Source organism: Lepeophtheirus salmonis, chromosome 6, assembly GCF_016086655.4.
Source record: "Lepeophtheirus salmonis chromosome 6, UVic_Lsal_1.4, whole genome shotgun sequence".
NCBI classification, from domain to species: domain Eukaryota; kingdom Metazoa; phylum Arthropoda; class Copepoda; order Siphonostomatoida; family Caligidae; genus Lepeophtheirus; species Lepeophtheirus salmonis.
Window position 1 is genome coordinate 49956693 of NC_052136.2, and position 17431 is coordinate 49974123.

Genomic DNA, 17431 nt, shown 5'->3' on the forward strand with positions numbered 1-17431 from the left:
TTCTTGACTCGTGCTGATAATTTCCTACGACAAGGCCCCTATCCCCTTCTTTGTAGGAATTGGTTCTTTTAGATCTTTCATGCGTTTTTAAATAACTGGAGAAAACTCCGTTTTTTCTAGAAAATTTATTTTGTATTTTAAAATATAAATTTTTAGTTGGATATGTTGAAAAAATATTATTATTTATAAATCGTGATGACAAAGTTGCCATAAATTAAATAAAAAAGCCAATTTTTATGTTACAAACATGCAATGTTTTCATCAAAATAATAAATACATTAATTATGCCTAAATTATGAATAATATAAAGCTATAATTGTACATTTGATCTGACTGAATACGAATACGAAGTAGTTAATACTTAAAGTTTATAAGAGTGTAATCAATTAGTGAGCTAAAACTTTATTTTAGTCCAAGCAAAAATTAAGCCGTGATATCTTTTTGAGAAACCAATACCAAGGACGAGAACAATTTTGAGTCTTAAATCAAATTCTTGTTAATAGATTGTAATTATCGTAACTCTCAATTTCATTAAATAACATATAATTATTTTGAAATTACATTGTATGACCAATACTTTTTAGTATGTTCCTGAAACATTGGTTCATAATTAATAAAACTTTTGTAATTGTTTGGATAATTTATTTTCAAAAAAAACAATATTGAACAAAGGACATCAAATTAAATATGTGGTCATTTTTGACTTGTATAAGTTGATTGTACACTTTGCTTTATTTTTGTCTTAGAATGCCTTATTTAATAACTATATAAGTCATTTTATTTACTATCAACTATTCATTAATACTATTATTTATTGTATTACAGAATTTTTTGATGTGATTATTCTAACGGTGAAAACATTCAATTTTTCTAATGTGCCTTATAATGCTGATTAATTAGTCATTTTCAGCAAAAAGAGCCAATAGTTGCAATATTAAGATAAAACAAACACTCAAAGACTATTGAATGACTGCCTTATCCTCAAGGCATATATACCAAATTTTTAATCTCATTTTATGAGTACTACTTGTAAAGCATGCATATACGAGTAGCATGTTCTCATTAATAGCAGATATAGAAACATAGGCAGTTTTTGTGAGAGAAATTGGAACCTCTGACCCCAAAAATTTATTTTACTAAATTGTATATTATACTTAACAGTCTTGTAAAAACATGATTTTTTTGTTGAAATCTTTCCCAAAACTTTTGGAAGCTGTTTATACTTTTGGATTTCTATATTTATCAATTTTGAAAATAAAAATAAAAAATTATCTTACCTGTTTGAAAAAAATTTTAAATTTAAAAAAAATTGATATCCAATTAGTCGATAACAACTCCAAGTTTAATAAATGTATTTCAAATTTAAAGTTAATTAATAAACTAGTAAGTATTTACTGAAAGTATTTTTTTTATAAAATACAATGAAAGTCAAAGGGATTTGGAATAAAAATAAGTGTATAGAATTACACATTATCTATCACAAATATTATTAATGTTATCAATCAAATATTGATCTTACCTATTCAAAGAAGGATAATATAGGAGTAAAAAAGTAAAATCTTCAATAAAATTATTCGGGACTCTTACTTTTATTAGTGAGAAGAAGAAAATAGTTAAACAATTAAAGGAAGGCATAGATGAAATCATGAAAAAAATAACTTTACTTGTCTGTATTCTACCTATGGAAACTATGAATACAATTGGGATTCCCAAAATTATTGAAGAAGGAATGAAGAGGAAAATCAATGTCGACAGAAATCCTTAAAAGAGTTTAAAACATGTATCGATGGAAATAAAAAAATTTGCTTAACGAATTTAAAAAAATATTATAAATAATAAAGTAATTACAAATCTGAAATCAATTCTCAAAGTGTTAAAGGATAATTATCAAGGAATATTGGGATGCTCTAGAATTGGATTTTCAATACCAAAAAAAACGGCACCTTGTTCTATCTTTACCTATGATAATATATTGGACTATATCAATAAGTTTTAACGGGATGTCAAAGCTTCTGTACCTGACAATATAAAAGAAAAAATATGTACCCTATGGTACTGAGCATATTGTTCCCTATTTACATATGCTTGGATTTGAGATGGAAAAGAGGGGTATACTCCCCTCAGCTCTAACTGAAGGTAGAATTTACCTCCCCCTCCCCCTCCAAAAAAAAGTAATGGGGCATCACTTAATCGTTGGAGTTCTTTGAAAATACTTAATGTATCATACAAAATTTTAAAAGGTTTTTTAGTTAAACACATTGTTTACAATGCCAAGAAGCTCTACAACGAAATAGAATCCTTTGTCGTGTGGACACAGGCTGGGAATACCAAAATCAGTCTACACAGAGAGACTCATAAGGAGTTGTGAAGACGAAGATGGATGCGAACCCTTGTGCCAAATGGCCAGGTACCTCTAGGTTCATGAAATGGCTGGTCGGCAAATCGTTAAGGAGTATTTGACCCTCAAGTCTAGGGATGTCACAAAAGTGCAGGGTTTGACGGCTTTACAAAGAAAAAAGAGGCTGGAACGGTCGAAAATTGAAGAAACTCCATAGGAAAGTCCTAATTTTTTTGTATAAATTTTTTTTCACATTTGACCCAGTTTGGTACATCACCAAAGATGCTCGATGTCAATGGTTCAGACAGTAAGGTGTTTCCATCGGTGTGGATAAAAGGCATCTTGAGAACCAATTAATATAAAACTATCTTGCCAAGAAGGTATTTCCTACCCTCAATGCAACCTTCTGCATTAGAAACTGGGTATGGACACAAGAATGGAGCACAGCCCCAAAACTTACAAGATCATGCAAAAGCATTTGACCATCAAATTAGGGGTGAATGGATTCCACCCATCTCCCCCAACCTGAACCCAATTGACTACTACGAGTGGTGCACATTAGAGAGGAAAGCCAACGCAAACTGCCACAGCAGTGTGGAGGTCATGAAGGCTAAAGTGAAGGAGGAATGGACCAACGTTCTGGAGGAAACCCTTAGGAAAGTCTGTCGTAAGTTTCGAACCTGTCTGGAGCTCTGTATTGCAGCAGTTGGCGGAATTTTTGAAGTAATATAAATTAAAATATCCTTCATCTCCTTTTTAATATATTTTTTTTGTGTCATTAATATTAAGGCTATTTTTCTCTTTATTTTTAATATAGAAACAAAAGTGCAAACACTTATGACGCAAACAGTAGTCTTAGGAAAAAGCTGTTGACAGGAATCCCCCACATCTCCGTTACTGGTTATAGCTGCAATTAAGTTGTACACTTATGCAGAAATATGGAGGTTTTGGTGTTTCTATGGAAATAAAAGGCCTTTGATTGATCTTTATGCAGATGACTTTACACTGATGGTAAGAGGAAATTTGGACATAGAAGTAATAAAAAGAATTAAGATTTTACTCTCCTATTTTGATCAATTTTTTCTATTTGCCGGGATGAAAATCAATGCAGAAAAGACCTGCAGTCTTCCTATTGGTAGATGTTGCGCTGGGCCTCCCATTATGATTGGAGGATGTAAAGCAGTTGAAAGTGTAAATATTTTGGGAATAGTATGGGAGGAAAATTAATCTTCTTTATCTAATTTTGTGAACCTGAGCTCTCATGCCCACAACTGGTTTCAGACCTGGAGAGGATTTAACTTGCAAAGGAGAGTAGACCTATACAAATGCAAATTAATTGCTCAAATGATTTACCATATGTAGCCAAAGCTACCATCGGTAGGTTAAAGGCTCTTAAAGGAAGAGGAAGGGTGATTTAATAGATTATTTGATGAAAAATATGTCTCTGCCCTGAAGAGACCTGTGTCTCGACTAGGAGGAGGGAGTGTACTACTCCCAAATATTTTACTAAAAATGTATATAAATATTTTACAGGCCTCACGTCCAAACCTCAGATGGAATAGAGAAGATTCATCACTGAGTCATCGTCTATAAGATGTTGGGTACGAAATATATTCCGTCGATGCAGTGGCGTTTCACTCCATAGACAGGGCAGCTGTACAAAAATGATATGTAGTACATTACCTGTGTTTGATTCTAATAATACAATAGATATGATCCACCAAATTCAAACAATTAGTCATTTATTAAGAACCTCCGAAAACAACACAAAGAGCTCGAAACGATTGACATCAAGGATGACGTTTTTACATTTCATTATATGGATCACAAATCGATTCTGAATAATGGAAAAATCTACAACCCTCTACAGAGATCAGCAAAGTGGCATTTTCCACTAACTCCTGTGTATTTAAAATTTAATTCTGAAGTTTTGAAATCTCCTGTTGCGTGTCACACCACTCAAGAATGTCTAAGGAGCTTAGATCTTCCTCAAATATGGGAGAGGAGGACTATCCGTTTTCTGATATCAATGACGGTCGTAAGTTCCCCTCACAATTTTAGATATTGCCAAGTTGATTAGTTTTTTCTCGTTATTGTAAAGAGTGTGGAAGAATATATAACGATGTCAAACACACTTTTGTTTCCTGTCCACTTTTGAAAATGATAAAGAATTTTATATTACTTAATTCCAAGTACATTTTAGATTTTGAGCCAGGATATCGGGAAGCATTTGTGCTATTTGGAACTCCTTCTTATAAGAAGCAGAGTTAAGATGAGGAAAAAAAAATCGTGTGGATGTCAGTATTTATTAAGCTTTTATTGCTCAACAGCTCACAGAAAATGGGATGATTGGCCGAAGAAAACTAAGGACTATTTTAATATGATGTGCATCTAGATACACCACTTTATGCCTGAGGATTCCCCAATTGCAAGATTCATCATGTTATTATGCCACCAAATCAATTAGATATTTTTCATCGATATCCCTTCGGTATGAATGTACTCTTAGAATAATTATACGGTGATATAAGAAGTATAGAAAAGAAAATACGTATTGAGTTGAATTTTTATTTTTATGCTTTTTTTATTTGAGTTGTTTTTCTCTTGTTTTTTTCTGTTAAGAACATTATGTAACAGTATCTGATTATGTATATGTCATTATGCAAAATGTCATATATATTAATTCTTATTATTTTCAGTTTTTAGGTATTTTAGAAGGATATTAATTTTTAACTATATTGTTAAATGATGTTTTTATATAAACGCAAATTTACTTTTAAGTGTTTATTTTTTTTAATGAAAATCTAAATATTGATAAAGAAAGACCTTGTGCTTGAGAAAAAAAAATATATAATACGTAAATAATATTAGTTTGGTTTGCTTTGGTGAAAATTTCAGTCCCCCTATGAATATAAGCTATTTTTGCATATAAAATAAAAGCAACCTCACTTAAAGGGATATGTACCAATTTAATACTCAAAACTTATTTAAAGTAATGAATATTCGAATCAATTTTAATCAAATATGTAATTATATTATTTTCACTATAATCATAAGAAATTGTATTCTTTCGAGACCCCAAAATAGTGTTATTAAAATTAATTTGAAATATTATACTTTTTCTCAACACCTTGAACACATAAAAGTATATAAATAATTTTAATTCATATTTACGAGTACAAAATGAAAAAAATGAAAGTTTACTAGTGTTATACATTAAAATAGCATAATTTTGAGTTACAGTTTACTGTTTATCATATTTTAATGTTCTCTTTAATTTATGGATAGCTTTTTAATCTCAAAAACTACGTTTTAAAAAAAGGACGCTTACTAACGAAGAGTAAAAAATCAATACAATTCTATAGTAAATTATATGTACTCGCATTTCCATATAAATTCAAAGATTATAAAGAAAAATAAGAATTTTTTTAATATAATTCATTGAATAAATTATTTTGACATTGTATTATTTACAAATACTTAAAGATAACAATGATGCATACTCAGAACGTCACCAAATGTTAGATATAATTTGATTGCGTAGTTTAATAATCTAGATGGGTTATATTATTTATAAGTTTAATGAACAATATCTTATGAATCAATCATTATAATTTTGTAATGTAATGTTATTAAATACATAGTAAACTCTTAAATTTAAGATTGTTCATTTTTAAGTGTCTTGGACACAGAATAGCTGATGTAAAGGCGGATAATAACCAGTAATTAATAGTATGCATCCAAAAAAGAATAAACTAAGGGCCCCTTTTAGGGACTAGGATTTGCAAAAAAGTCGGGTAACATATTTTATTTATAAATGTCATATTTTATGTTTCCTTTATTTGTCAAAAAAAAGGGCAAATAATTTTAATTTTTTACATTTTTTATGCAGATATATTTATTTGTTAACCGTTGTCTTTATGTACAATGTATTCTATTTGTAGGTAAAAACACAGAATTTATGGCATGTGTTTATAGCAGAACTATCCACACACTTCCAGAAATGTTGTTCATAAGATATTCTTGGCCACAATAGAGCTTCTTCACCATAAAACTTCTTTTTTGAGGCACATAGATATGATTAAAAAAATATTTTAAAATTTAACGTTTAGAGCGGACAAAAAACTTATCTTGTGTAGCATACAAATTAGTATTTTGTACTTCACAAATGTGCGCAGAAACTACAAACTGCATTGTTTAATCAAGGTCTTTTGAAACATTGATAAATGATCATCAAATTATTTTGTACAAATGTCCCTTTTTGCATCATTATAAAATTATTCTTGAATTGATAACTAAATATTTTTAATTAAATAAGCTTGTATATGTATGTGTAGTAATAATGATAAATATTTAATTAAACGTTTTATTTTTGAGTTTATAAAGGTATGTAGTTGCATTTGTTTACTTTATGGATATTAATTAATAAATTTAAAGGTTACCTTTTTTTGGAATATTTTTACGTGACAAACTTACTAAGACATATTATTATATTAATAAATTTGTTAAAAACTTTTATTTTCATTTTACATTCATGACAAATATATATTCATTATTTGATTATATGGGATAAAATAAATTACATATTTTTTTTTCTATAAAAATTACAAGTATATAGTTATTGTATCAGGTGTTGCGAAAAAAGTATAAATTCACTACTTAATTTTAAAACAAAATATACTTTTTCGCCTAATTGACCAATATTGAATCTTTTGTTGTTCAATGAAAGCATACAAATAGAAAAACTAACTTTTTATTTAATGCATCCTCCTCCTGCCTCAATAACATCAGAAAGCAGTATACATGCTAACAAGGTACACAGATTGTATCATGGTCTTTATTTTTTCATTTTAAATAAAATGTTTTAAACTATAATTTAAATAGTAATAGTAAAATTTTATAATATACTAATTACTTAAAATAGTATAATTAAAAATTAAAATGGAAACTCAAAGCCTGAGGGTTGCTTCATGGTGTCGATGACATATTCATAGCAAAAAAAAAAGAAAAAAAAGACCAGTCTTTGTGATAGATTTGCTGCAAACCCGGCTTACATTTAACTGATGTGCAATATTGGAGATGCTTACATTTGGAATGACCAAGCGGAGTTGTAATGGCGTTTAGTTTCTCTTGTTTTCTTCCTTATGAAAGCTTACTTGTTTTAAAACGTTTTCCTTACTGATCTATGTATGCTAGGTATTTATTCCCTATACTTTTAAATCGGAACTTCACTATAACTTACAGTATATCCTTGTTTTGCAATACATGCTACTTTTTCGATTAATTGAGTTTCATTAAGAACACAAATATTAATCCTTTACATCCTGAATTAAATTTTAGAGCAAAATTTATCCTTTTAAATTATTTAAACATGAAGATTAGGGTGTGTATAGTTAATATTTGTATTTTTCTTTTTTTTTACGACAGTCTTGAAAAATTAGAATATACTCGTTTTTCTCTTTTAAACATACAAAGATAAAAAAGTTCATTATGCGTATGAGTTGATTACTAATTTATTACTTTAGATAAAGACAGAAATATAAACATATTTATTTGAAATAACCACATTTTCTTTCAATAACCTTGTTTCATGCATTTTACTATATGTTTGGACACTTCTATTAAAGGTAGTATACTTTGTGCAATGTAAGACCCTATCGCAGGCATGATTAAGCTTATGTAGTGACCTACAACAAAACTTTGTCAATCTCATTTTTACTGCAGGAACAAAAAAAGTAAGCTATAGCCAAGGACGTACTAAACTACGGACAACCACCGTTAGAATAGTTTGATTATAACATTTTATTTTCTCATTTTCTTTTTTGGTGAAATTATTGTAAGTATTATGAAAGATCGAAATCTTCGTGAAAGCAAGTTAATATAGTTGTTTTACGAAAAATCAAGGCTGTAAAACTACGATTTCTACATACTCGATAAACTTATGATATCCAACTTTTTTTACAGGATCCACCTATCAGTGCAGTCGGTTTCTCTCCTTTCTTCAAAACGATTTGCCAGACTTCGCTTATGGTTAAGTTCCAATCTTTATATGACACATTCATGATGGTTTTGATGGCGAAAGATGTTTTTAGGGCCAAAGCAGCAACAAAACCATGAGTAAACGTCATTTCAAAAAACTTGGAAGACTAGATGTTGACAATTACTTTTGATAGTTTTTAAGGAATGTTCACTCTGTGAATTTGTTAATTGTTATAAATGGAAAACTGGTTCATTTTGATTATAAATATTGATATGTTTTATTGTTCAAGCTAACTAACACAAAAAAAAACCTAACAATTGAATGAGCCAAACGCAAATAAATATAATGGAAATAAACATTTAGTATTATCTATAATAAGTTTATGTTTATGTTTCTAAATGTCTTCATTGCTAAAGATTAGCTCAACTTTCGATTTATTAAATTTTATATTTGGAATGTGCATTACCATATATATATACACCATAAACACTAACAATGTGTAAGAATTTTCAATTCTTAACATATATTTTTACTGTTAAATAGAAAATAATGTATAGAGAGTAAACTTGCAGTTATAAAAGAACCCCTATAAATTTCATGTGTTGTATTTATAGAAACAAAATTATGTTAGACTATGGCATAGATCAAAGTGCTGCTTTTTTTTGTTGAAATTGTAAAGGTACCTATTATATTCTAAATGATTGAGTAGTGATGTCTAGAGTATCGCAGGGTTTCAAGATAGGCCAGTTATTTCGGTGAGCTATTTTTTGCATGTTATATGTATTTGTGACACCATATTAGATGTTTCATAATTTCTTGAAACACACTCCAAATAGAATTGTGAATTTCAAGTATTTTGCAACGTGCAAACTACTTTGTTGTTGATAACTTGAAGAGTCAGGACCGTCCGCAGGGTGTGTGCTGGATAGTTTGTACCCCCCTTCCCCCAAAAAAAAAAAAAATAACAATTATGAATTTTTTTCTTTTTACTGAAAAATGTTTTTCAAAAACATCTATTATTACATTTTTCTAATTTTATTCAAAAAAAAAAAATTTTGAACAGCTATAAACAGTTGAATATTTCCTCGATAAAATTCAATATTGGACTTTTTTTTCAAAACATTTGAAATAAAAAATTTAATATAGGAATTATTTTTATAAAAAATTTAATTGTTAGATAATTGCTGGATATTTTTAAAATTCAAAAATATTTGAATTCATTATATCTATAAGGAATTTTTTTGTATACAGAAACGTATATTCGTAATATTGTTCCAAAAAAAGTATTTTTTGAGAATAGCTCTGTAGTTATGAAATTTATTGAGAATAACTATAGATTTTAAAAAATTTGGGATATTAGCAATGGAGTTTTGAAATTTCATCCAAAAAAATTAATCTGTTGACTTTTTTGTTAACAGCTGTAAATTTTTGATTTTTTTAATGAAAAAAAGTAATATTTGAAATTTACTTTTTTTAATTTTATTTTTAAAAATTTTTAATTTGATGATGAGTTGAGGATTTTTGAAATTATTTCTGTAAAAATTTAATCTTTGAAATGTTTTTTGTAAACATTTAATATTCGAAACTTTTTTCCAAAAATGTCATTTTTGATTTATTTCTCAATTAATTTAATATTTCATATTTAATTTTTAAAATGTTTCTAATTTTGGATTTTTTTTCTACAAAATTCCAAAAACCAAGCTCCCCCTCCAAAAAAAAAAAAAAAAGAATTCTATTGGCGCCTCTAAGAGTGATATCATTAATGAAGTAAATCTGGTGTTTTTTAATACCCACGAAGTGAACATACGTGTGTGCTCATAGAAGACAGAGAGAGGATTTGTCACAGTGTTATAATTTAAGTCCTTGTTGGACTCCGATTATATCGACATCTGACAAATTCTAGCAAATGTTCTTGTTTATTTCCTTTTCGTCTTCCTTCCTAGTACCAGCTGATTGTAGCCGATCTAATGAAACGTCATGAGCATTATTCTTACTCTCCTCCTAAACATTCTTTAAATTTTCAGGGCTTCCATGTTGATTTTCGGGGATTTTTTTTAAATATGTCCATTCTGAACTATTCTTGTTGTACAGGTTTTAAAAAATATAACAAACCGAATATAAACGCAGTAATCCTTATTTGTAAATTTTTTGGGACGAGAGCAGCTGATATCTCATGACGTTTTAGTATACCAGTAGCAAGCAGCTGTGATAATATGGAAGTAAATACAAATCTCATTTTTTATAAAGGGCAGAATTACACCAATGTAATCCTCAATTCTACTACGAGTCCAAAAAAGAACTTACAATTATAACTCCCAATCAATACCTTCATTGTCCTTCATGGGAAAACACATCAGTTATTACTAATACCTAGATATGAACTTCTCAAGAGTTGAATAATAATGATATAAAATATAAAACCATGTTCATGTTATAACTATAAAAAGTTACTTCTGGTTGCTAAGACAAATTGTATTCACCTCTACCCATAGCTAAAATAGCTCATTTTTGCAAGCCAAAAAGAGTGTATTGACTCTGTAAAAATTATACAAGTAAACAACAATCAAGCCTCATTGAAATATATATTGCACAGTAATTCTTCATATACATCTTTTTAACAAATTTCAAATATGGATTTTGATTCATAAATCAAAAAAAGTTAAAGTAAATATTGAATCGGAGGTTGAACTTTTGTATCATATTTATTTTACTACCAATATAGATTCATTTGTTAATATGTACTTAGAAGTATGTATATTATTGTTTAAAGTTATTCACGATTTATATAAATAGTTTATTTTTATATATGCAAAAATATCTAATATATAAAGAATTCTAATAGCTTGCATATTTAGATATATAATTTCTACAAATAGTATAACTTCATTCAAATTAATTATTAAATCTCCAATGAATTGTTACTCCTTATAGTAATATAAATATGTTTACTATCATTTATAAATTTGAGCAAAAGCAATCTTTGAAGCCAATAACAGTCGACTTATAAACTAATTATAATTAGTAAAATTAAAATATAATAATATTATTTTTAGTAAAAGTAACACATAGAATTAGATAAGAATATTAAAAGATTTTAAAACGAACGTAAAAGCTTAAATAATTTTAAAAAGTCAATAACATTGAAAAAGTGAGTGATCATAATTTCACAAAGACAATAAAACAAGTTTAATAAATCTAAAAAGTTTTTTTCCTCTTAAAAAATTTTATATTTTATAATTTTGTTTTACACAGTTTTAAAAATCAAATCATAGAATTAACGTTCCCCTTTGTGTATTACCAAACTGCGATATTTTAATAACCTCTGTTTTTTTTTTTGTATCTCTTTAAATATTTTTTTTATTAGAGGGTCATAGAAGGATATTCATTCACCATATTTGTTGTTGTGTTTTGTGAATTGGCAACATATTCTATTTTATAGCGGCAGATAATTATTTGATTAAGTAATTAAAAATCAACAACTTTTCAAAAGCTTACAAATGTTTGGTTTTTTGGAATAAATCCGATTCTAAATACCCGATGGGAACAAACTGAATTCTTGAATAATATCAAGTTCAATAGCAGCATGTTTAGCTCTCTGGCAGCCTTTTTTGTGCAGATATTTGAGGTTTTTATGTTTTGTAATAGGTTGGATGGAGTTGCACTGATTTAGTATAACTAAACATTATAGTAACACAATTACTCCATCTAACCTAGGAATCTTTTGATAAAGTATATTTTTTCTCACGGAATCACCTGGGCCTACACACAGTAAGTTCAAGAGAATAACTTCTCCAGGACGAGTTATCCATGAGTTACGGCGATTCCATTCGCAAATTTTAAACAATCCAAAATGAATTGAAAAAAATCAGAAATTGAAACAGTTAAAGGATTTTCATAAATTGCACCAATAAAAACTCAGGAAAACTAAATTGCAATATTTTGATTTGCTAAAACATTATGACAAACTATTTTAAGGAAAAATTATTTTCAACGACAAACTCACATTCCTCACTGCTCCAACGTATGATAGCAACAGATTGTATTCCTGAATAAGAACTTCAGAATCTTTCCTTTAGAATGAAACAACGCCAACTCTGTTACTTCTTCCACAGTTTGATTGCTACCCATTACAAATAAGGTTGATTCACCTTGTATATAAATATGTATTTTAATTTTAAGAGACGAAATAAAGATATTTTGTCTCATTTCCAAATTCCCAATTGATGGACTATATTAACATTGTAGGAAAATAAAGTTTTGCAAAGGATATTTCCTTACCAATTGATAACTTTTCCAAACTAACTGTAATCGAATTTCGAAAAAAGTTGAAAAAACAAAACCGTACAATGTACACATTATTTCTATTATGATGAAATTAAGGTAATTTGATAAAATCGTATGTCTAGAAAATAGAAAAAAATAATCAAAATGAAGGAAATAACAAAATTGATTAATATTTGTATATAATTCCTGGTAAATAGTGATAACATAATTTTCTACGATGGGACAATTAATCGGAATTAGGAATCGGATATTTTACCAGGAATCGGAGTGGGGAAAATAGTTTTTATTTTGAGATTTTTTACTTTTTTAAGTTTTGAAATAAAAAGCACCTCCCCGATTTGGGAATTTTTCCATTTTACTAGAAAATTTAATAATTGAATTTTTTTTTGTCGAAAAATTTAATAATTGAAATTTAATTGAATTTTTTGCTAAAAAATTTAATTATCTGTAAATAACTATGTAGTTTTGAATTTTTTCAACAAATAATTTTATATTTGAATATTTTTATTATTTTTTGGTGAATAGCTGTGAATTTGGAAGTTTTTGAGAATATCCATGGGTTTTTGAAAGTTTTTTACATAAAATTTAATTTTTTTGATAGTAAAATTTTAAACATCAAATCATTTATTCAAAACAATTTTGCAAAAATTTTATTTTCATTTTTTTTTTCAAAATGTTCTAATTTTTAGATAATTTTATTTAAGCCCCCCCCCCTCCCACCATATTATATAAATATATATATTTATAATCATGTGGACGCCCTTGATAACAAAATAGTATTTTTTAACTATTATTTACGATTTTGCGGAATCGGCATTGCGAATTTTTTTTTTTTTTTTTTTTGAATTGCATTGGAAACAGTTTGGGGAATTTTTTAAATGGTCCCATCACTAGTAATTAGGAATGTTGCGGGTCTTAAGTTTGTTGTTTTTTTGATCAAAATTTTATACGAGGTTCATGAGTTTAAGACCATTCCAATACAAATTTTGGTAATTTCAATATAAATCTTCTTTGTAAACACGATTTGGATCCGGTTCTTACAAAAATGTACAACTGTTGGACTATTACAATTGACAATAATGATTAAAGAAATAAAAATGTGCACATTTTCACTTCTTTAATAATGAAAGTTCCATGAGGGATAATTTATATATATATCATTTCATTTGAAAATACAGAATAAAAATGCAAAATAATTCTGTATATATTTTTTTGAAAAAAAAAAAATTAATACTTTAGAGTAGTAAAATGTAATACTACTCTAAGTAAGTCAGTTATTTTTTAAGTTATTATTAATAATCAGAAAATATGTAAAAATTGGGGGAATTTCGGGAACACGAATTAGAGAACTCTATTTTTGTACATCATCTCATGTTTCGTTTTTTTTCTCAAGGGTCTAAAATGAATATTGTACTCTAACAAAAACCAGATGGATCGAATCCAAAAGAATTTTAAATTATGAATTTAGGGAGTAGTTGTAACACAAGACGTTTACAAAAGTGCCTTTTTCTTAAACATAAAATAAAGCTAAGGTCATAAAAATTACATCACAATTTTATAATATTACAAAAAAATAAAATAAAATTATGTGGATTTTTCTTTCAAATATTGGATAAATACAATTTTGAAGGCTAAAAGTGGTTTTTTTCTTTTTCTTTTTTTTAGGATAATAACTTTTGTAATAGAGTAAATAATTTATAATTGTTTTTCCTGTAAACTAATCTAATTTGAATTACTAATTACTAGCGGGAGTACTCGTTATTGTTCAGCGTTATTAAGGCACGATGAATGAACAAAAATACTGACAGAATTTGTTTGAATAGATATTGGATTAGATATGTTATCCTTTTCGACCTTTTTTATATAACGGGCAGAGATATAGCTACAAACGATCACTGCTAAATTGTTTTTGTCAGATCAGGTAGTCACACAGTTCTGAGATATTAAGTGTGCATTCAAAAATAAGTCATCCACAAACCAAAAGACAGTTATCCAAATATTGCTTTATTAATATAGATTTTGTTATCAGCTATTTTCAGTTAGGAAAAATATGCACTTTTTAAATAGTATAATATTTGATTTTAAAATATTATATGAGATTTTATTCCATATTAAAATATTATTCAACATTTTATTCATATATTAATATAGTTACAAATTAATAAATCTTTCTTTTTTAGTATTTTGTTTATTCAATTCACTGAAAGTATTAATATGGCTAAGTATTTACTACAAGGAATTAATTACCTACGTACATAGTTATTGACATAAGTATAAGTAATTTTAAAAAAACTTTTTACACCAAATCTTGAAACCCAACCAGAAAAGAAGGTGCTGACTATGCTTTCGGCCGTCGTATCCACCATCGGTAGGCCTTCTGCCCATCTCCTTGACCTGTCGAGAACGGTGAGCAGAAATTTACAACGTTTCGTGAGAGGAAGTGATCTCACCACGTCAACGTTGATCACACTGAATCTGCCAGGATTCTTATCGAAGGGTGCTGCTCCTGAAGGTCAAGGAAGAATAGCACTCTTATTCTGTTAACATACGAGGCAAGGCTCGACCCCAGTTTTGACCTCCTTTCTCAAGCTAGGGCAAGCAAAAGACTTTGATATCTCTCGCAGTGTTGACTTATAACTGGGACGTAAAATATCATGGGCAGCTTTTTTCCTTAGTTCGTCTGAAGAAATGATCTCTCTAAAATTATCCTCTGATCCAAAACCCAATAAGTTCCTCAATCCAAAGCTCTTCGTCACGAAGTGTTTTGATTTAAACTCTAATATTTTAGGAATATAAATTATGAGGTCCCAAGAGATGTCATCCAAGAGTGGAAATTATTCCACTCGGACCGGTGCTAGGAAAAGGTGTCTGTGACAACGTTTGACTTTTCTCGATTTATGAACTATATTGCAATGAAATTAAGAACTATATGAAAACGTTCTGCACTGCTTTAACATCCCAGAAAGGATTCTTAGATTCGAGAGCTGAGCTCCAACGTTTATGGCCCAAGAACACCGTGAACTGCACTCCCTCCAATGCCCACCGAAAGTGAGAAAAAGGCTTCCTTGACAGCAAGGAGTCTTCTATCAAATGCTGAGTATTTTCGCTGTGTTGAGACGAGGTATCTTGACCAAACAGCTAGCGGGACCCAAATTTTTCCACGCCATTGCTCCAGGGAAGAGCTCATTCCGTTTAAAGAATTTTCAGTTGTTTTATCTTGTCGAAACACCAAAAGAGTGCAACCGGCTAGATTGGATTGTATTTCATCGAATGCTCTCTGCTGTAGAGAGTCCCATTCAAATTTCGTATTCACATGCAACAACTGATAAAGAGAACCGGTATGTTTAGCAAGGTTCTGTATAAACCTTGAGTTATATTGCACCATTCCCAGGAAGGATTATATAACTTTGCGGGATTTCGGTGGGGGAAGTCACAGACATACGGTGTCCCAGAAAGTCTAACAAAGTCTTGATCCACTGGCATTTTTCTTCACAAAGACGGAGCCCAGCCTCTTTGAGTCTTGACATGACTTTAAATAACATCTCCTGGTACTCTTCTAGAGACTTGTACTTGACCAAAATATCATCAAAATACACGAAGACTCCGTGAAAGTTCCAGATTCATGAAGTTCATGAATCTTTTGAATTATTGGGCGGCATATTTGACGCCAAATGGCATTCCAATGTATTTGAAGAGGCTTATTGGAGTTATTGTTGTGGCTTTATGATTGTCTCGCTCTCTACCGGAATATGGTAATATACCTTACACAAGTCCAATTTGATTTATATATAAGGGCTTCCTTGGTCTTGGGGAAGTCTATTTGGGAGGGGGCCCGATTTTACTAGTTCAGCAATCTTGTTTTTTAAAACTGCTTAGTCTCCTGGATTTAGTAAAACATGGCGTTCTGGACTATACTATAGAGTGAGTTACTGAATGCTAAGTGGGAACACGTGCATGCCTTCTTGAAAATAACAAAGAAAATATATTTCTGCCCTCTTGTAGAATAAGAGAAGGAGAACAATGATGAGGAGGAAAATCAAAATACAAACATGTTTCACTCAAAACTTTTTCTTCTTTCAGGATCATAAATACTATTTAGTAATTTTTTTTCTTATGGATAATAATAATCAAATAATATTCTTATTATTTACGTAAGAAAAAGTAAATTAAATTTATAATTTGTAAGCCTAAGAATTATAATTAATTAAAAACTTAAGTACATAATCTCTTTTATGAACATATTTAAATACAAGAAATTATTTATTATTTGACTTGTTGAAATAAGCATTACTCAAAATAACCTAAGCCGCTTATACTCTACATATACAGCTGTACCTAAAATTAAATTTTTTTAAATATGATAATTTTACATTTTTACAATGTACACAATTTTGAGTTATTTTATTGTACGAGTCTGATGTCACAATTCCATACCAGGCGCGACGTTGAAATTTGTACAATCAATACATTTCACTGGAACGATATATAAATCCGTAACCACTAGACATGGACTAAAAAATATTTGGAACCCAGCTCTAACACTATATAATCTCCTCTAATCTTCGATGTAGGACCCAGTTGTGTCCAAAATGGCCTCAAGACCCCTGCTGAAGGTTTGGCACGTCTTTTTTATTTATTCTGGGGACATATTGTCCCAGTGTTCCTTTACAGTGGGCATCATGACCATGATGTTTTCTTACCTAGAGCTACAGACCTTGATCTCTACAGGCGACTAGATGGCGTAGATCAAAGGGTTGGTTTCGTTTAAATACGAGGTTCATATTTATTTGGGCCGAAATTGATGTTATTACTCACCCATCTTTAAGCAG

General features: G+C 29.1%; 2 protein-coding genes across 3 annotated transcripts in view; both read right to left on the reverse strand.

Moving 5' to 3' along the window:
- The window catches only part of LOC121120798 (uncharacterized), a 107919-nt gene that overhangs the window by 70187 nt on the left and 20301 nt on the right, over positions 1-17431 (reverse strand). The window lies entirely within an intron of this gene.
- Positions 15601-15987, reverse strand: LOC139905712 (uncharacterized). Its single transcript, XM_071889364.1, has one exon. The coding sequence runs from the start codon at positions 15985-15987 to the stop codon at positions 15601-15603; it is 387 nt and encodes a 128-aa protein (XP_071745465.1).

Coding starts and splice junctions, on each gene's coding strand:
- LOC139905712 (XM_071889364.1), bottom strand. CDS start 15,987: ATGGTGCAATATAACTCAAGGTTTATACAGAACCTTGCTAAACATACC.